The 22,644-nt window shown below is 32.7% G+C and overlaps 1 protein-coding gene across 1 annotated transcript in view; it reads left to right on the top strand.

Moving 5' to 3' along the window:
- Nucleotides 1-9,531, top strand: part of LOC123549728 (microphthalmia-associated transcription factor-like) — a 53,927-nt gene extending 44,396 nt beyond the window's left edge. Inside the window, exons 2-5 of the mRNA XM_045338044.2 lie at nucleotides 3,901-4,024; nucleotides 8,231-8,303; nucleotides 8,617-8,764; nucleotides 9,231-9,531. Of these exons, the coding sequence (XP_045193979.2) occupies nucleotides 3,901-4,024; nucleotides 8,231-8,303; nucleotides 8,617-8,764; nucleotides 9,231-9,284 (399 nt within the window). The 3' untranslated portion in view covers nucleotides 9,285-9,531. The remainder of the gene's footprint in view (nucleotides 1-3,900; nucleotides 4,025-8,230; nucleotides 8,304-8,616; nucleotides 8,765-9,230) is intronic.
- Nucleotides 9,532-22,644: the final 13,113 nt, after the last annotated feature.

Here is a 22,644-nt window from a genome sequence, read left to right as displayed (position 1 = left end):
TCTCAGATCTTGAAATAGAGTCGACTGACACATGTAATCAACCTTACTTTGAACTCGTTGCAAAAATAATTAATTTATATAAATCTATATAATTTTGTACTTACCATTGTTCCTAGTCCCAGAACAACTCGACCTGTCAAAATATGTAAACACGAGGAAGGCCTTTTGACAGGACAGTCCCGTAAACTTCCGAAGGAAATAGTCAAAATTTATTCCAGTTACTTCCATATGCGATATTATCGTGAATTATAATTATATGCATAATGTATCGCATATAGATTTAAGCATAAATTTAATGTTTGTGAATCCTGTGCTTTAACTGTTTTCACGTTAAGCGCCGAAAATCATGAAATCCATAAGGCCATGTGCTCAGCCTGATCACATTTCTACGCACTAACACATTTTTGTGTGAAAAAATATGCTGAAATTTACATTTTATTCTGTCAATTACTTTGTGACTGCAACCGTTTCTAAAAATAAAATTGACACATCTGAATTTTATGTAAATTGCCCTTGTAATGATATTAATGGATTTTTGTCATAGATACGCATGTTTATCTCAAATTAGTTGTGAAATGATGATGTCTGCATGAAAAAAAGAGAAAATAAAAACTATCTGAAATTATCGACTATAAAAGGCACTTTCATCAAATTTATTTAAAAATTGATTGCTCGCAGGAAGTAGATATATTATCTAGGTACGTTTTTGTCACAATTTTAGGCAGAATAATGCTTGAATGTAGCAGCTGTCGATTTTGAAAAAATATGACCGCCTAAAATTTTTTTTTTCTGTCTTCTGTCCGGATTTTTGGGTACAAGTTGGCATTTGTTTTTCAAGATATGTACTTCAAAGGAGAGCTAAATCATTTTCAATAGGCATTTCATTCATCAAATTATGTAATTCTTCAGTAAAAATTCGCAAAATGGTTGTAAAGACAAGCACTAAAATGTCGATATTTTGGCTATAGAATGTACCTTAAGGCATATACTGAAATATAAAAAAAAAAACATCACATATACAGTAAATCGAATTATATATGAAAATTGAAGTATTTGGTGGTATTTTAAAGTTACGCCGATAGTTTCGGACGATTTCGGAAAATTTGCACTAAGGAGCTTATTGTCGACATAATTTCGTTAAGTTATACGTTTAATGTTAGCATATACTGAAATATAAGAAAATAACAATTCGAATTATAATAGAAAAATGAAGTCCCGGCTATGTATGAGCTGTGAACTTTCGTGTTTTTTTTTTATAATTTATTATAATTAACTTAGTTAGCATTCGAGTTTAATGTGTGATTATGATTAAATTACTCCTGTCAGGAAGCGCATCATATGAAGAAAAAATGATTTTCAACTTTATCAGAATTCGATTTAATCGTGGGATTTACGGTGTTCTGTTAGGGCCAGCGCCTACTCCCTGTAAATGGGAAGCCCGAAGGTACGATGGTATGATGGCTAAGCGCGACAGTACAATGGCGAAAACAACGACAGTACGATGGTGACAGTCTGTTGAACTACTCTTCGAATCAACTGTTGTGCTTCATCATCGTAGTGTCGCGGTCCGCGATTCACCATCGTAGTATCCACCATCCTAGTGTTGAGGTTTACCATATCGAAGTGTCGCGTTTCGCCAACGTACTGTCGCAAGTGTATTTTTATGATGTTAACCTGACAACAAATATTTTTAACGTTCCATGGCTTGCAATAAGAGCTGATTAAAAATATTTCTTACAAAACAATTCATAACATTACATGTATTATTATTCATTTTCTAGCTGAGAGGTTAATTTTGAATATATTTTGTTTAGAAATAACATTCGGTCGGTGGTATTCGTTTGAATTACACCCTACAGGTTGATATTTATTTTTCAAACCTCATGAAAACAATAGACCGACGGAGACTATTCTTGAACAGTACAATGCAAATAAGGTATATAAACAGAAAAAAAGGGTGAAGTGCGACAGTGCGATTGCAAAGCTCGACAGTTCGATGGTGAAACTGCGATGGAGAAGCGTGACAGAGCGATGGCGACGCGTGCCAGTAGGATGGTGACACTACGATGGAGAAGCGTGACAGAGCTATGGTAATACTACGATGGAGAAGCATGACAGAACGATAGCGAAGTATAATACAGTACGATAGTGAAGCGCGACAGTGCGATGGCGAAGCACGACAGTGCAATGGTGACACTAAAATGGTTAAGCGTGACAGTGCGGTGGTGACACTTTGATCGCGAAGCGCGACTGTAAGATGGTGAAGCACGACAGTACAATAGCGAAGCAGTACTGCAGCACTTCACCATCGCACTCTCACAATTCGCCATCATTTTTGTTTGTTGATTGTTTGATATGACGTTTTTTTTTCCATTACATATCAGCTGAGCTGCAAATTTCTAACTGAGTGTCAATCGCGATTCTCTGCGACATTATTTATGAACACATCTTCTACTGTAACTCGAATAGTGAGTGTTGCTTTTCGATCAAACCTTGCCGCTTGTTACACTTTAAAGAGTGCATATCCATTTCGACATCACAGTGAGCATGATATGTCTCCTGCAAAAACTTGAATACAACAAAGTCGGTACTGTTTAATAATTTTCTCTTTTAGTTTTCTTTCTAATATGCAAAGGAAGAAACATTATATCAAGTCAGCAATCGAGCTCGAGCTACAATCAGAAAATCATGATGAAAAATATAGATATTTCTTTAAACTAAAAAAGAATAAGTAGACAAATTCCGTTAACAGTAAAACTTTAACTTGTGGGTAATTCTTTACCTTTCCTACATACAACAACAATCCGACATCTAAAAGCGCACGGTATGATATTTACATTGATATCTTCCATGGATGTACGGTCTCGCTGTCCTTTAGAAAATTTTGAAAAGGTAACATGCACGAGTCCATTATAACACATATTCACATTAAATACCAACAATGAAGATAATACAAACTTTTAATGATGTTTTAATAGAAGTAATTCCAATTAAAATTACGTATCAAAATCGAATGCTAATAAAAATTATTATAATTGAAGCAAAAACCAAAGTTCGCAACTCCAAAACCAGCCGGGCTATTTTTTTCTACTATTATTCTATTTACTGTATATGTGTTATTTCTTATGTTTCAGAATATGCTTTCATTGAACTATATTTTTACGATAGAATGTCGACAACATCTTCCATAGTACAAGTTTCCGAAATCGCCGAGATTTTAGCGCAATTTTAAAAATACCACCAAATAACGTCGCATTAGCTCGGGGGTGGGGAAAACAAAATCGGTGGTACTGAAAAAAACGAATTCGTGACGTACAATTTTTTGTTAATCAAACGCAAGTAAATATATTTGCGCATTATGATTGAAATTTAAACAAAATTCCTCGACACGAAAAAATGTTATTCTCGAAAACGGACAATTTTCCAGCTAAACTCTACGTTACGTTTTATATAAGTCTGACGCTTTAATGCGTCATAATCTTAAGGTACGTCATAAATCATTCACGAAATTTATATCACAGGAAAGGAAATTTTAAATCTTTTAAAAATATATAAATTTCATTCGCGTCCGCTTCCAGCTAAAACAGGGATGTGCTGAAAACCGTACAGAAACAATGAAAATGACGCCAAGAAATAACGCCCAAAAAGTGCCGTTAGTGGCCAAGTTTGACAGCGCACCAAACAAATGTGGCTTAAATAAGAGCCAAACGGAAAACTGGAATAAATCAGAAATATCCTCAATTCTCTTCTGTTAATTTTTCATAGATCTATCTAAAAAAAATTTAAAGGTCGCACTCCACCTTAAAAGAATGGTATGGTATGGAACTAATGACAGAGGGAAATATGCAGAACTTGTTTTAGTACGTTATCATTATGTCGGATACATATCTTATCTTTCAGAATGCCATTTTCTCAGACTATGGGGTTCCAAATGATACACCATCGTGGACAAACGAGAATGTTGATGACATGTGCTCTGCTTATGGTTTCAATACTTCAGCAGATGATGTAGAGAAGAAGAGATGTACGATTGTTTCTAATTAAGTAAATTAATATCCAACTTAATTTAAACAATATTTATTAACATATTATGTACATAAACCATATTCATACGATAGAATTTAACATCAAAATCCAACATACGAATTCCACTATGTAAAGATTTTGTTTAAGTACTACATGACCACCTTTATTCTACTTACCTACATAAAACCCCAAGTAAGAATTATCCTTTATATAACTTTTATAACACATTACAATGTCTTATATCTAAAAGAAAACGGTCAATGGGGTAATATCATATAACGTTTGCTTATACTTATTCTAAGATTACTTATGCTCTTTTTTCGTCTTAAATAGGTATGCTATATATATATAACAATTTGCTATCTTATTAATTGTTTGTACCACATGCAGTTCCCTACATGTTGCAACGTTTTCATGACACAGTGGATGGAGTCACAAAAAATTGTGACAATAAAAACATGGAAATTATGAAAACTAAGTGAAAAAGCAACTAATTGCTGTATATTTATATATTTTGTCCATCGGGAACAATAAACACTTCTTTTAAATAAAGATAAAAAATGTCTGTTTCGAAGGGCTTGTGCGAAACGTTTTTGGTTCAAGATAGGGTTAAAATGAATGATGATTCTTTAAAATTGAAACTGATGAATCACATATGTTTGTTCTCTTTCTCGGGCGAATATTTATTCATTCTTCTGAACAAGAAATATTGTATTAAAATATTTTGACTTGTTAATGTGAAACGCATGAGCCTATAACGAATGGTTCTCTCAGAAATAAAGAATATTCTTCAATGTAAATGCCGGTAATTTTACTTGATAATGCGTTATGAGAATTTTAGATGTAGTGCATGAAAGCCGCAATCAAAGGAAAATACATCTAAACATGAACTTTTGAATTTAGATTTAAATGAAGTATTTATCAACAAACATTCACGACCTACTACATTATAAAGTATTGCGAAAGAGTTGCCCATTTTAAGCAAATATGAATGAAATACCGAACTAGTTGCAATATAAAATTTCAAAACTACCCTTATCAACCATATTTTCATTCCTCTTTTTTCTTTGTTTGTTTGTTTTTTTTTTCAATTCTTTTGTTTTGTTATTGTTTAAGTAGAATAAACATATACATTGTATTAAGGTCAACATATAATTTTATTATTAAAAATGTCATAATATGTATCATAATACGTTATATATGTAAACTTTTATTGTACATTTTTAGCAATATGCACCTAGAAAAAATCATATTAACAAATAAATTTAAACATTACATGTACTAGCTGACATTCTCATATCAATTTTACAAACTTTACCAAAAAATTTTTACTGGTACACCTCTGGTTCCATATCTATAATCTGCACGTTCTGATGTCGGCGTCTTATTGCACTGTTTATAAGTAAATAAACAAATAACGAGTTTGTTGTGCTTTCTGACCATAATGACACACCTTGTTTTACAATAGTTTTCGAGTCTTACATAATTATTGCACTAAGTTTGTCACTGTGGTCGGACGGTACACCTCCTTAACCTTTATACAGTTCACCGTAACGTAAGTCCATTTGTCATTTATATTTGTCCAGTGTTTTACTGCTATTTAAACTTTCATATTAATTACATTACGCATGGTATCAGTTTAAAAAACAATCTGCATTGAAGAAGATTTTTGATTTTTATATTATTACTATAAATAAACCCTGACACATTCGGCATGTGTAATACAAAAGCTTGTACACTCACATTTGGCACAAAGTTCGGGTACAAGATACAATTCATCAAAAGCAATATGAAAGTGAAATAAAGAAGGGACATACTACTGAATAAGGTAATCATTCTGAAATTTAGATGACAAAATATTTATTATTGTTAGTGGGTTACTTCATGTAAAGTGATAAATGCAATGATCAATATTTAAAAACTGTTTAATCTTAATCTCGCTTGAATCCATTCTGAAAATTTCCCAGGATACAACTCACAATGATTCTTCAATTCAAACATGAATTACTTTATATGCTAAAAGTAAATATATTCTGTGTAATAAATAAAGATGAATACCAATCAGTAGATACCTTTATTTCAAATTTTAACAAAAATAAGAACATAAATACCGGTATTTCTCGTTGCTATTTTAGCATGTCTGCACCCATTGAAATGACAAGGTACATTTATTTGTACGTGTATTACAGCTGACCTGGTAACTAAACTATATTTAATATTATGATTTAAAGAAATGCATGAACAAGAAATATCTTTAAAAATGATGGTCGGCGAATTGTAATAAGGAAAGAAGTTTATGAATTTTTCATCTAACATTCATCTTTCATCTAACATTTTGAAAAACTAAACACCGCACTTTAATAATTTAAATGGTTCTCTTTTAATTTTTCGCAAAGGTTTCGTAGGGTTGCAATTTTGTTTCGTTTATCCTTAGACGAATAATTACAGCAGTATTTTGATGAAGATTCATGAAGCGGTTCATGAGAATAGGTCATTAAACGTGTTTATATTTTTAGCTAAATTGGTCCCTACCCCCATTTGTAACAAAATAGCAAGAGACCTTACGATATTGTTACACATTGAGTTTGATAAAAATCCATTACATTTTAGTGGTTAATGCGAAGAAAGGCATATCTACGTTTAGCTATAGTGGTTCCTAATAGGGCCCAAGTTCCTATATAAATTAATTTGGAAGAGGACCTTATATTGATGCTCCAGACCAAGTATGACAAAGATCCACCAAGCTGTTCATGAGACGCTGTATAAAGGCATTTCTAGTTTTAGCTCTAGCAGCCCCTAAAAGGGGTTAAATGTCCCAGCTGAACAAAGTTGGCTGCGGGCCTAATAAAGATGCTACAAATCAAGTTTGATTAGAATACATGAGAAAAAATCAATTAAAGGATTTTTTTATTTATTATCTTTATTTATTTCTAAAATAGGCCAACTGATCCCGCTTTAACAAATGCATATTCGCTATTCATGAATCTTTGGACAATGACGTCACACCTATAAAAAAGTGAAGGTCAAACAAAACATACAATTGTAAATATTTCAATATTTCTGTTTCATAAGCAAAGTTTGACCGTAGTTATATCACATAGATAAACTGTATGCAGCGTACCTTCATTTCAGTGTAATGAGATTCAGTCATTATATAGCATTTATATAATAAAACAGATTTCAACTGAGTTCAGTATTTGCATACCATACTAAAGAAAGATATTCATATATAATAAATCAGTTAAATAATTTATAACAAATATATCAAAGCAAACAAGTACTCGTTTTAATATGCAAATTGAATAAGTCACAAATGCAAGAAACTTTTTCATATACAGACGTCAATTGTAACAAGGAAAATCTTTTAAAAAGCACTCTACATAAAAGACTCTTATCACACCCTTATTCATGTGATACGCAGACCGTATTCAGCTCTTTCTTTAATTTGATATATGTTGGTATTTGAACAGGTTTTTATCATATTTATTAAACTTACTTATCATTTTGAGATATATCAATATTCTTGCTAAATATACTGAGCCAAAGTTAGTTTTAAAACTGTGAACAGCGTCGTTTAGGATAAACGCTTTGTCTACATTTCACTCAGCGTAGCACAATCAACAGAGTGAAAGAAATTGACACTCTCGTCCAATCAGGCAGAGTGTTGTATAAATCTTCCATTTTGATAAATTATCTAAAATGCGTTATCAAGTAGTTTGATTTGCTAACTGAAGTCACCTGGCATAGGTAACGAAAACGAATTTAGACGGCGTCGCCGAAAAATATATCGAAAAAATGCTGTCAATGGTTCACAGTGCTGCTTTATTAGAAATTGAGATTTTGTTCTAAAAACGGACGAAGCTAGTGGTCATTTGTCTAGCATATTGTTTGTCGTGCCCCTAAAGTCTTTGGTTCTCTGACTACAGACAAATTGTTGTGTATATTTGTGTACTAATGTCTCGGATTGATTTACTTTCTACAATATGGTATTTTGTCACTCATGTAAGTCACTCACTAGAGAATTATTTTCTTTACACTAGCTTGTCAAACTTGTTGGAAATATGGTAAGCGCTTTAAAGGCTTCTGGCCATTCCAGGGCAATGCCGCTATTTTCAACCTGCCTTTCTTCCATTTCGTATTAAAACTTGTGTTGTTGACGATGTGACTTTCCTTATTCTCACGACTATCTTGTTTGTTTATTTAGATGAGACGGAAAATTCTCTTATGAATGACCAAATAGCAGAACTTCAAAGCCTTCTACCAGGACACATTGATCGGTAGGTTTATCCGCGGGCCTATTTCGAAAAATCTGTAGCATGGACTTAAAAACATGTTTATTTCTAAATTTCGTATTGTTCCTGTCACCACCATATGAATTCCGTAGAAGAATATATATTATAAATGACATTGTCTAACATTTAAAGAGCAATCTAGCAAACGTTTCGTATCTGAAAAAAGAGGATCAAACAGAAGATATCTATGGCGTAGAAAACTAACATAATCATTTCTTGGATTCAGCAGTAACTTCTTAAGAATGTTGACCTTTATTTCTATATCTATATCAGATCTATATTATCTTTTTAATTTTAGAGTATCATGGCACACGACTGATTCCATTTTGAAGGCGTCTGTTGACTATATTAAAAGGCATAGACACGACCATGATCGTATTCAGCAATTAAAAGACAAATTGAGGGAACGTGACCTTGAGATTAGGAAAATGATGTTAAGACTCGAGGTAATTGTCTCCTTTTTGACAATTTGGGTGTAAACGATGCAACAGGGTTAAGTCACTGCAGTTTAGCTAATGTTTAACCTGCTTAAAGGTATTAACAATATCCGGTTTCCTATGTACCTAAATGTTACTTGGATTTCATGGCTGTGTCGGGCGGGTGACAGCATCCAACATTTTATTGATATTCACACGAAATATATTGTTAAGTGCAAGAATTCACATAAAAACAGAAAATGATGCTGAGTACTGAATTTTAATATAAATAAAAAATACCTTTTCATGACAAAACCGCCGTGGGAGTAAACAAACCTTTTCATTCCTTTCAGCCCGTTTCATTATGGCTAAACATTGACATAAAATTATTTAGGTATCTGCTCTTGGTTAGGGTGCGAAAATTTGTTGTCATACCGGACATTGGTTTTAATAGTTAAATTAGTTATATTGTATGCATGTTAAATTTTCTTTACAGAGATTAGAATTACTTACTGCAGCAAGGCTCACAGAAAGACGTGGTCAGATGTAATGAAACAACGATCCACACTCTGAGAAAATATACTTCGAGATCTAAAACAGTTTCAGCATTTAACAGCACTAACGATAACTAACGTCAATAAATAAATGTGAATGGTTACTGAAAGAAACTATTAAACATTACAACATGTAAATTCTTCAGTTAACCGGATGAGGGTACTGTAATAAAAGTTAGATTTTGGTAACTATTATTAGTTACACTGTTTGCTGGTGACAGGATACGGGATATACGCTGTCTCGAAAATATCGAGCGAAGCTCGAGCATGATATGTATTTTCGAGACAGCGTATATCCCGTATCCTGTCACCAACAAGCAGTGTAACGATTTTTATCTTGCCAACTACCCTTTACTTGCATGCTATAATCAACACATTTTGTAAATTAACAAGGCTACATACTGTGCAGACTGGAATCCTACAATCATTTGTTTTGTCATCACGTTTTGTTTATAGTTGATTTACACCAGTCATAAAATGCACAATGACCTGTGTTTTGGTTAAATCACAAAACACAAAAGCTCATTTACACAGGTTATGAACTGGTTTTGATCAGAAACACTAAAAACTTCTGATACATCCCGTCGAAAGTTAACGGATTTCACGATGTCATAAATGTCTTGATACTTCGGCTTTCATCCCTTTTCCTGTTAAATCATTTATCTTGCACGTAGATTAAATGATCCTACAAGAAACAGCTGAGTAACAAATATGTCAGTTCCTTTATTTAACGATGATTTAACTGTTTAACTTCCAAAACAAGATTTCAACTTCCGTATATATCCCATACAGAGTTATTCCGCTTTTACGGTTAACTTTTGTCAAACTTCATGAGCCTCAACTTAGGTAGAATGAAATCGGCAAGAAAACACTAATTTTACTCTCCGAAACGATACTATCGCTGGAGCTAATAGATAATCTGACTTGATTCAACTACGCCAGAAGTGTGGCAGCCATTTTGTTTTAATCAAAATTCATATCTGAAATATACTAGCAGGATATGGAATATATCCTGTCTCCACGTGACGTATATGACCAATAGAAATGCAAGAAACTTGAAGGAGGTAAGATAAAAGCATATACTCAAACACTGTGCTTGCAGTTTTATTTTTTCAATTAAGAGGTAAGAATGTACTGCTGCATTTTAAATAGGAAAAACGGCATGCCATTGAGTCTTTTATCACTGAATGTTACAAATACAGATTTCTTTCGCAATTATAGTGCAAGAATAATCTGAAATAGTTTGCTTAAATAACCCAGAACGAACTTTTATGTATGTAAAATATCTTCATCAATAACATTCTAATAATTCAGATATACCACTACACGACAGGTTGACACCTGGCTTATTTCCTGATCAACGTTATTTGATATTTCTTTTAAAGCTCATCGTTTTTGCCCAGTGTTAACGTGTTTTTATTTTTATATTTTATATTCATGTCCACGAAGTTGTACGTAGAAAGTATTAATGACTTTAAAGGCACTGACCTCAAGATTTGGCTAAACATAATCTTATTTTCAAATTGAAGTTTCGTCATATTATGAACATTAGAATATGAGATTTTGTGTCTAAGATATTTTGAAAATATTTGTAATCCAGACAGTTTACGTAGAGTAAAGCGTTACAAACGCTTTTCGATTTTCATCGTACAAAATAGTAAAAACAGCAAATTCTCATGTGTTTTCGTAACATACTGTTTGTCAGTAATTAAGTTTTTTTGAAGCCTTCTTAAGAAATATAGCATTTATTTCCAGATATCTAAAAACAATTCTTGTTATTGTCACCCGTCTCTTTAACAAACTAAACAGTTAGTGATAATTGTAAAAAGGAAAAATAACAAAAACTCTCTACGTGAATTAAAAAAAGATTCAGTGGTTAAATGTTAAATATTTGTGGCAATTTATAAGAATATATTTCAAAATGCAGTATGTTTGTACAACTTGTCTCATTCAAGGAACCCGCATCAAATGGATTGGGTTAGAGAAATAAAACCACTAAACTGTGTAAATGCGTTGCTTAATTTTTTTCATATGTTTTACAGTATATTTCGAGGGCTTAGAGCGAAACTGGTCTATCTAAGCCCTCAATTTTTTAAAATGCGTATTCAATATCATTTTCAAATTGCATTAGGTCCTGCTGTGCCATCGAGCTTTTATGTTCATTTTTTCAATATTTTTATTTCTTTCTACACTAATGAATATTTTCTCATAATTAGTAAAACAGCCATTTTAAGAAGTATAATTATAATCATAGTATATAAAGTATCGAAAAGATAAATAATAACTTTAAAGCTGTACCTCCTACTTTATTTGACGATTTCGACATTTTTTTAGTTTAAAAACTTCGTGTAGGAAATACCGCCTCAGTTTGGTAAACTTTAATACATTATTAATTAATTGTAATATCGGGCATAATTGTATCATAATCTTAAAATTTTTCAGTGGACGACAATGTATGAATAGATTTGTTATCCGGTTATTAAGTTTATACTCCACATATTATATGTTATGTACTATTTGCTGAATTTATGCTTTGAATGTATATATGTTTGTAAAGAAATAAACAGGACTATCATTAACTTGGGCTTCTTAATAAAAGGAAATACTTGAAACACATAACATTGTATGTGTGTTCTTCAGTGTGTTTTTGTTTATTTTTAAACAACCCTTAACAAAATTTCCTGCATAATTCTATCATTGAAAAATTGGGAATAAATATGCAGCGTAAATGCGTATTACCTGTCTAGCAGTAAGAGAAAGGTTTCTTTCACTGTCCATAACAGGACTTCCGGAGAAAGTACTTATTAAAAATGAATTTAGTTTTAAACAAATCTATAAAATCTTATGTTATTCATCACAGTCCTGAGACAGTTAAGAAAGCTACCCGTGTAACTTCCCTTCCACCTCAACACCAGAATTTGATTGGTTTTTATACTTGCTTAATGCCTATGTTATATGTTGTCCTTTTTAGGGTAACATCACTTTTGTCGCAGTAAGTCAAATGATTTATTTTAGAATTATTTATTTCAGATATATAGACAATATGGGCTAAATAAATTAATTTGAATGAAAACAAGAGCTGCCGTAAGACAGCAACGCTAGGCTTTTCGACAGTCTTGTCAATTGAATGAATACAAAAGAAAAAAGGGGCATAATTTTGTAAAAAAAAAACAAGATAGAGTTATGTGACCTGTCCGATGTTAGTCAATTTATCACAGTGAATAAGTATGTGAAGTTTCAACTGAGTTCCAAACCTTGGAGCAATATTTCTGTACGTGGTCTTTAATTGCGGAAACATTGTACCAGACTGGCATGCCATATCCTGTAAAACATAAGAATACGTAACAAAATTTACGCCAGTGTTTCAAAATCAACTATTATACAATATTCAATCAAACCAAGCCTGCTCTTGTGCGGCTTGGTCGCGTTCTTTGCTTCTAACGGATCTGTTTTTAGAATCTATTTACCTTCTGTCAACAAACAAAGCTTCAAAGAATAATCAATTTCAACTTACGACATTTTGCAATGTATATTTGGAATATTCGAGTAAAGTACCTACACTTTAACATAATAAACTATGAGATAGATATCAACATACTGAAACTTTAGTAAAGGTTTGTTTTTGTGTATGCAAGATCAACGTATGTTTCACTCGTTAAAATCCCATTTTGTTTATTTTTGCATTTATTTTATAAAACATTTGCGTACAGCTTCCTCTCCATGAAAAGAATGCGATCTTACACTGACAGGTAGCCCCAACATGTATTTATACATGTATTCATAAATACTTGAGAATTTTTGCAGCATCTATCAAACAAATGGAATGCATAGTATTTTAATATTATTGTTAAATGTCAAAATATTTAGCAGTCCTCCTTTTTGTAGCTCTTTCATTATGCCCACAGTCTTGGTCTATAACTGAATAGAACAGCCCTCTGTGGGGAAGCCAACTGGCTTACGGAAGGTCGGTGATCCTATCCGCGTACCCGCCTGAGATGAAATAATGCCTGGAGCAGCATCATGGGTTTTCCTACACCATGAAAAGCTGGATTTTGCCATATTACTTACATTTGCATCGGTGTGATGTTAAACCCAACAAAAGAAACTGCCCTCTACAGTTTATATTATTGTACATTCTGGTAAAATATCATTAAAGCTTCTGAAAGTATCAAAACGTCTGACTCAAATGAGAAACAGAATAAAATGACAGTGGTCCAGTTAGTTGTCCTTAAGGTAACTTGACATGAACAAACAAGATGGCGTCACGAAATTAGGGATGGTCACATAATTTACTCGAATAGACAATATGCTGCTACAGAGGTGTAAAGATGCATTTTAATCATTTAATACACACATAAACAATTGTAAAAATGCATTTAATTTATAAAATTATAAAATCAAATGTTCTGAAACTCACCTGGAGCACCTGAAGGACATTTTCAAAGATATGAGGATATAAATTATTTTCAGTTTGGATACATAACTTTTCCGCAAAATGCGCACAAAAATTGACTAGTTTTCATGGTGAGTTTCAGAATATTTAATTTTATAATTTTATAAATTAAATGCATTTTTACAATTGTATATGTGTGTTTTAAATGATTAAAATGCATCTTTACACCTCTGTAGCAGCATGTCGTTTATAGGAGTTAATAATTTGACCAACCCTAATTTTGTGACGTCATCTTGGTTGTCCATGTCAAGTTACCTTAAATCATTTCAAGCAAGTGAATACATTATATTAACCTTTTGGCATGAAGTGGTCTTACGAACATTAGATTGTTACTTTGGTTGAGATAACTCACTACTAGTTTCAACTTTTCGACTATATTTATTTGCTTTTTTTAACAAAACTGTACAAATGCAGATAAGTACGCGTGATATTGTTCAATATTTTAAAATGATTTGACGTTGTTATATCATATATTTGCAAAGATATCATGTAGAAAATGTGAGTTAAAAATAATCATTATAAAACTTTAAACTCAAAGTAAGGTATCAATACAATTATAACAATTGTCTTCGCTGAAATATAAGGACATGGTTGCATAACATTTCCTGACCTAGGAAGAAATATATTATGCTACTGAAATTAATATATTCTGTTATGATCAATCCATCACGTAAAGAAGCTCCGCCCATCTGCAACACCAGCGTATAACGTGCCTGTTCTAGAAATGTTAAATGCAAGATATAATGATAAAGTCATTTACTTTATGTTGTCTGTAGCAATAAGTAATCCCCCCATAAATATCGCTATACAACTGGATGATTATTTCACAGTTCAACGGCGGTTGTAAATTAAAATATTACAGACATTAACTTCATCCTTGGTAAAGAAGACGTTTAGGACAAGATGAATATCCTGTATCTAAACGTCTGCACTTAATATCTAAACTACATTTACTTAAGACATTTGTTTTCTACATATGTCACAACAACTGTTATACACTTATAAACGTGACGAAAGAATAATTCTAAAAACAATTTTTGTTGATGCCTTTAAAGAAATATACCACTATTAGACGAGTTTCATCATATAAGAATAAAATACTTGGACAATTGTCTCATCATTTTCATTTGCTAGCGGACAAGAGTGTTTTACCTGTGGCAGCTTTGGTTGGCCAATATTCTTTTTTCTCAAAAATTGCAAGAGTATCATTATTCTTATTAGATTCATATGCAAATTCTGCATTGGTTTGTGTTAATGAAATGAGAAGTGTGACAAACTACCTGTTTCCGAAAGTAAGTATTTTAACTTTAAATGAACAAAACAATCACACACAAATTCACTTAAATTTGTCAATGAAAAAATGTGTATTTAGTATTTCATTGAAATAACTCTAAATATAAACATGTAACAACAAGGATACATATCAAATTAGCAATATCAAACCCTTTCGATGACATAGAACTCAAATTTGGTCCAGTCTGCTCATTGACAAGCAAAAATGATATAAACAGCAACATCAAATTTAATAGGTTTATCAGTACAGATGCACTGTAATCTACTATCATTGAAAACATTTTCTCTGTTTTGATTCATTATGAATATCCACAGAGCATATTACAAAGTAAAGGGGAGTAAGAGCAGCTCTGGTTATAAAAACATGTATGATGAGTTACTGATCTTATCAAACAAATGATAAGCTGCACACAACTGCGTAGCAATTAACACTGACAAAAACTAAGCATATCTGGGAACGTTTATGTAAGAATTGTACAGACTTAGTAACCGTTTGAAACCTAACATCAAAAAGAGTCCTATCCGGTCAAGCTTAAAAATGAACCAAGTCTGATCCATTCAAACCGGGCAGAACACACAGGCCGCTATATTAAAACCTTACATCACACATAGTCCGCTACAGTCAAACCTAAAAGAACACATAGTCCGCTACAGTCAGACCTACAAACACACATAGCCCGTTACTGTAACAGTCAAACCTAAAAGAATGCATAGTCCGGTACGGTTAAACCTGACAGCAATCATAATCTAGTCCATTCAAACCTAAATTTAAGCACAAATAGTCTGATCCAGTCTTACCTAAATGCACACTTAGTCTGATCCATTCAAATCTAGCACAAATATAGTCTGATTCATTCAAACCTAGCAGCACACATAGTCTTATTCAGTTAAACCTAAAAGCACACATAGTCTGATTCATTCAAACCTAAAAGCACACATAGTCTGATTCATTCAAACCGAAAAGCACACATAGTCTGATTCATTCAAACCTAGCAGCACACATAGTCTTATTCATTCAAACCTAGCAGCACACATAGTCTGATTCATTTAAACGTAAAAACACACATAGTCTGATTCATTCAAACCTAGCAGCACACATAGTCTTATTCATTCAAACCTAGCAGCACACATAGTCTGATTCATTCAAACCTAAAAACACACATAGTCTGATTCATTCAAACCTAAAAGCACACATAGTCTAATCCTTTCAAAACTAAAAGCACCCGTAGTCTTTTTCAGTCAGACCTTAAAGCACACATAGTCTAATCCTTTCAAAACTAAAAGCACCCGTAGTCTTTTTCAGTCAAACCTTAAAGCACATATAGTTTGATCCATTCAAAACTAACAGCACACATGATCCAGTCAGACCTGACAGTACAGCAAGCACATATAGTCCAGTATAGTCAAGAGGCTGTATTATGGCTTTGTTAATATTTTTTTGAAACACAAATTCCGTATTTTACGTACAATACGAACGCCTTGCTTAAGACTTTCGTTGGACAATTGTCATATTTTATCCCTATGAAATTCATTCGCGATTTGTTGATAAAGCATTTGTATTAATTAAGCATCATAGCATCATATTATCATTAATATTTCTTACATGTGAAGCTTGATTCAAAAATATTATCATTAGATATTTTTTGATAAAAAAAAATAAAGCATAAGAATTTCCCATTTTTACACGTTTAAATGTACTGCGTTCTGCTTTTATATAACACATTAAACTTAATCGCATACGTTGTCCAAGATTTGTAACGGACTACTTACTGTAACTATGAAATTATAATTGAATGCATTATCTATGCCTTATTAAAGTTAATGTTCACTAGAATGTCATAAACACTGTCAAATGAGTTTGTCTTTACATTAAGGTATGCCCCAGCTAATGGTGAATATTTCAAATGTTCAAAACATACTGTATACAGTGAGAGACTTGTATGCAAAATATAAACAATTTTTACCGTGCCGTTTTTTTTATATAAAGTTTGTATAACTCAGACACGCTATTTCCTCAAGCTCAAGTAGAGACAAATTTCAAAGTGATTGCCACTGTCCAAAACGTTTGCAGATATTTCATTATACCATTCATTTTGATAAAAGAAACGTCAAAACTATTTCTAATTATAAAACACAAAATAAAACTGTGAATATCATTTTTTCTACAGTGCCTCAAGTAAAAGAATTTAATGAGACATAAGTCTAACTCCAACATCAAAAATTAAGGTCGAGTCCTGTGGGAATGTTTTAAATTTTGTTCACTTCGTTTAAAAATAACCTTGGGACAAAAGTAAAACCTACCTACATTTCTTCCACAATATGTAATCTAAAGAGTAAAGGCAAAATAAAGTACTTTTACCGCATGTACATTGTAAGTATTTTTAAAGATGTCTAACTCTGCCCCCTTCTGTTTCAGAGATAAATTCACTTGGAACAGCAAGAAATCACTTATCAAATGAAAAAAATCTCACTTTTGTACAATAAATTAATATTAAGTCTTAAGAAAAGTAAAAACGTACTGGAAAAAAATGCATATATAAGGGGGAAAATTGGTCCAAGTGGGGCTTGAACCTATGCCCCCTGAAAAATTTAAGCCAAAGTAGGTTTACTGTAGGAATTGAATACTCTTCAAAAGGAGGTACACTATTACATGGGTCATACCGTATTGGACCCGTAATAGAGTACCTCCTTTTTGAAGAGTTATTCAATTCCTACCATAAACCTTCTTTGACTGCAATTTTCAGCGGGGCGTAGATTCAAGCCCCATTGGCCCAACATTTTTTTTCCATATTTTCCTTTCTCTAGTAAGTTTTTTCTTCTTTCAAGACTTATTATGGATGTATTGTACAAAAGTGGAAAATTTTCATTTTATAAGCGATTTCTTGCTGTTCAAAGTGAATTTACCTCTGAATCAGAAGGGTAGAGTTAGACATCTTTAAAAATACGGAGTTACATGCGCTAAAGGTTATTTGCCTTCATTCTTTAGATAACATATTGTTGAAGAAATACAGGTAGGTTTTACTTCTGCCCCAGGGTTATTTTTGAATGAAGTGAGCAAAATTCAAAACAGACCCACATGATTCGACCTTAATCTTTCAATGCTTTAGGTAGAATTCTGTCTCATTAAATCTGTTTACTTGAGGCACCCTAGAAAAAGGATGTTTACAGTTTTATTTTGTGTTTTGTAATTGTTTAACAATATTTTGATGTTCTTTTATCAAAATTAATGTTGTAATGAATTATCTGCAAACGTTTTAGATAGTGGCCATCACGTTGAAATTTGTCTCTACTTGAGCTTGAGGTAATACCATAAATTATACAAAATTTACAAAAAACGGCACGGTAAAAGTTGTTTAATATTTGCAACACAGTGCGAAACATGGTCAACTTTAAGAATGTACTAAGCAAATGCCATTTTTAAACATTACTATTAGGGGTCCAATACCTTAATTGAACACTGATAAATAAACACTTTATGTCGTAATTTTAATACATGTATCACAACACAAATTAATTCTTAAACATCTTGTAAGAAAATAAAAAAGCGGAAAACCAACATGACAAAACGAAAATGTTGCAGGTTCGGTTTGATTGAGCCTTTTCATGGACGGTAGTGGAAGTGCAAGCTACCGTCCACGCCCTCTAGCGCCGAACATTGTGATGGCGTCTGCTTCATTAGTTTATACATTTAAGTTTGTGTTTGCCAAAATCTCAGCAAATATTTGATTATCTATGCAAGCCAATAACTTTACGTTCAGTAACACTAAGTTCAAACGTTGTTTATTTCCACGCCCCACGCCATTCTTTCAGTGCATGTCACCTTTACGTGGTGCTGCACTTTTGCGTATTTGTAGCAAAAACGTGGACAGTCAGGGTAATCATTAGTAGTCGAATTCAAATCATGACAGATGAAAAAGCGACTGCGCCGATTTAGCATAGCTATGGCAATTTAAACTTTCTAATTGCTTCGCATTTCAGCAAAATGTTTCAAAATTGTATGACCGAATTACACAAGGATTACGAATTTCAATAATATATATCACATTGCACTATACACAAAAAGCGGTTTTTGACAGCAAAGGCTACGTTATTTTTTAACAATTATCGTATCCATACTTTATTTCATATGCAAATTTCATTGATAACGCAAATTGCGAATATGTGGCTGCATCAACAAATTCTGAGAAATGAAAGTACATCTTACGTTTTCCATTTTTATTGATACTGAATAATTAAAAACAAAAAAATAATAAAGAAATACAGATTACGAGTACCTGAGCGGGAAAATACCATCTGTCCGAGTTCTATGTTGGGTGTCACTTTCCGCAACTATTCTATCTACAAGTAGCTGCACATATAAAGACCAGTTTAATTTAGCAATAGATGTCCTGTCAGTCATATATATGGTAGGCATGGTGTTATATTATGTGATGCAAGAAATTTTCTTTTAGCGTAAATGTTTGTAGCATACTTTGTACAATGTATAATACACTGACGAATTTAACGTTATGGTAAAATGTTTTATTTCAATCTGAGTTAAAGAACTCATCTATACCGTACTTTTCACCAATTACTTTCACCGCTTAGGGCAATAAGGAGAGCGTGGAACTACGGATCGCTGGGTCTTGATTTTGAACCCCGGGTAAGGTGTATGTTCTCCGTGACGATTTGATAAAAAGACATTGTGTCCTAAATCATTCGTCCTCCACCTCTGGTTCATGTGGGGAAGTTGGCAGTTTATAGCCTAGGATAAGTTTGTACTGGTACAGATTCCAAGAACACTGATTAGGTTCACTGTCCGCCGTACATAACTGACATTGTTTCCTATAGTATATATTGGAAAATTTAAATCATCTTGTCAGAAAATGCTATTGCTATTAGATTGTTGATACAAACGAAGACCTTTTCCAGTTTTTAAACAAATGAGCAAAACATGACAATTATCTTACGATTTGGTTATCTTTAGTCATGTAACTTCTGGTCAATTGATAGAACTGCATTTTCATAAAACTACAAGACTTTGTAGCAGTAAGCAGAATTTGAAGCTCTTCTTAATTAAGTGAAAATTAAAGGCAAAATTCTGTAACAGTTTCAAAGAACGAAAAATCCTTAAAGAGACTAAGATTGAATAAAATGACCAAAAAGTTTTCTACGAGAGCTGTTAAAAAGTAACTCTAGCAGTTTTCAATTCAATCCACTTGTCTTGATATTTGTATTGTATGGATGTTATATGTATGTATGTTATGTAATGTATATCTTGATATATAAATATGTTTAAACCAAATAACTGAAATACTGTTGAAAACCGGCTTTAAACCCAAAACGAAACAAAACGGATTACTTTTATGCTATACGCATTACTTTAAACGATAAACATCTGCACACGGAGGGCATTATTCACCCATAAAAAGCGCATGTAACACGCATACGGAACGCGCTAATCACGCACGATATAAGCAAAATTATACTTTAGCGTTCGCACTTCTATATATCATAGCAACTTAAAATGCTTCAGTTTACACATAGGTCCTATGAATTAAAGTATTGAAGCAAAGGACAATCCCCTTCGTTGCCATAACTTTCTTTTGGCATTGACTTCTTGAATCTAGTATACAGACGGGTACTTGAAATGACGCTTTAATACTGTTTAAAGCCAGATGGTTTCCATGTAACTCTTACTTCGATTAATCAATACATTTAAATTTGAATTATTTGCAAGATTGAATATATTGAAGGTACGCCATTGCTAAATTCAGATGTTAAACACAGGCAGGCGTCTGCAAATTGGAGAATTGCACGAGACTCAAGAGAACACTTTACTAAGGAAAATTACATTGTACTTTCATTAACGAAATAATTAGAAAGAAAATTGGCAGTGTTGTCCAGGCAAATTAACAAAGTCTGTTTTATTTTACGTTTTCATTTTCAAATTATCTGTATAATTACAATAACATTGTCAAGCAGTGTAATATTCTAGAAGGAATCACTATTCATTAACAAGGCTTTTGTATGAAATTAACTACAATCGAAATGAAAAAAAGAATATCTCAAATAATATTTGAATAGAATACGTATTATTTCTAACAGACAACTCGAACTCGAGTGGCCAGTGACGTAAAATGCGGACTGAAGTATGTTGAAAACGTATATAATGAAACTTATGTTATTATGGTATTGTTCAAAAACAATTAACTTCCTATGATATGTCTCTCAGTGCAGTAAACATAACATACTTTAACAATCAATACCCGAGCTATTACATGTTTAAACAATATCTCCAGGAAAACTGTTAGAGTTTACCTTACCATGGTATATTCTGCCATCTTGCAGAATTTAGTACTTGTATTTATAGTGTACAGTGTCAAAGACGATGGCAACAGTTTTATTGTTTTCAGTGTGATAAAGAACTTCGGACAATTTCCTACTCAGACTGCCTATCCAATTAAGGAAAAACTGACCTAGTGCTAGACTTCTGAAATTGCATCATAACGGTAGTTAAAGACCATTCCTTGATAAATGCGACTTCATTTTTCAGGTGTATGAACAAAAAAGATGATTTTGTAGACATTTCTCATTCTCATGTCTATTAAAGTATGAACATAAATCATTTTTACGTTTTAAACATATTTCCCTCCGGTGACGCTACAAAATATTTCACATGCTTTTGTAAACAATTATAAAATATATGTATGCTGCAACAATGGTACTTGGTCACAGGGGGAAAAGTGTTTAAGATTGAAAAATAACTACGCACAAGGTGTCGGCAAATGAATTTTACATAAATATTTGGCACTTATTGCATGTGTTTCCTAAACCTTACATATCTACAGCTTAGCTTTATTCATTTTTGAAAATATTTCAAGCATAGAAAACACTAGTCTAAATAAATAGCGGACATAGAAAGTCAAGCTAGGAAGCAGGCTGATCCTTATATCTTATGAATTTTACAATCAGATCTGTTGCCTTTTGACAGTCTAGTCCGTCGATTGAGTGTCATCAGGATTGAGACAACTGCTTGTCATAAGTCATGAACCAAACAAGTGGCTAAGACATATACATATGTATGTGTCCTCAACGTAAACATTACAAAGAGATATAGACGAACTTTAATGGGAATAGTGCCAATTTGGTGCAAATTTTTTACATTTTGTAGGACACAATTAAAGCGAATCTAGAATGCATTTTTAGAACAACAACATTTGCTTTTATTCGATCCAGCAACTAAAATATAACAGAACTACACCAGACACAAACTCCTTAACTGACCCAGTTGCTTCCAGAACTAACACTGAGGCCCATAGAACTAATACTGACTCGCCCAGAACTAACACTGATATCTTCAGAATTAACACTAATTCGCTCATACGTCTGAAACTTATTTCGAAGCAAACCTAAATACTAGTAAGGACCTCAAAGAACTAACACAGACACCCCAAAAATATCTACATAAATGTTGATACTAGCTAGTGAAGTTCTGTTCCACTGATATAAAATGCTAAACGCAAGGCACCCTAGTTCTATAAATAAACGTCGGACTTCAATATTTTACGATTTTGACATTTCATATAGTCCGACGTTTTATCGAAAGTATGAATTTCCCGGTAGAGCTT

This window comes from Mercenaria mercenaria, chromosome 6 (genome assembly GCF_021730395.1).
Source record: "Mercenaria mercenaria strain notata chromosome 6, MADL_Memer_1, whole genome shotgun sequence".
Lineage (NCBI taxonomy): Eukaryota > Metazoa > Mollusca > Bivalvia > Venerida > Veneridae > Mercenaria > Mercenaria mercenaria.
This window is presented reverse-complemented; position numbering and strand designations above follow the sequence as displayed.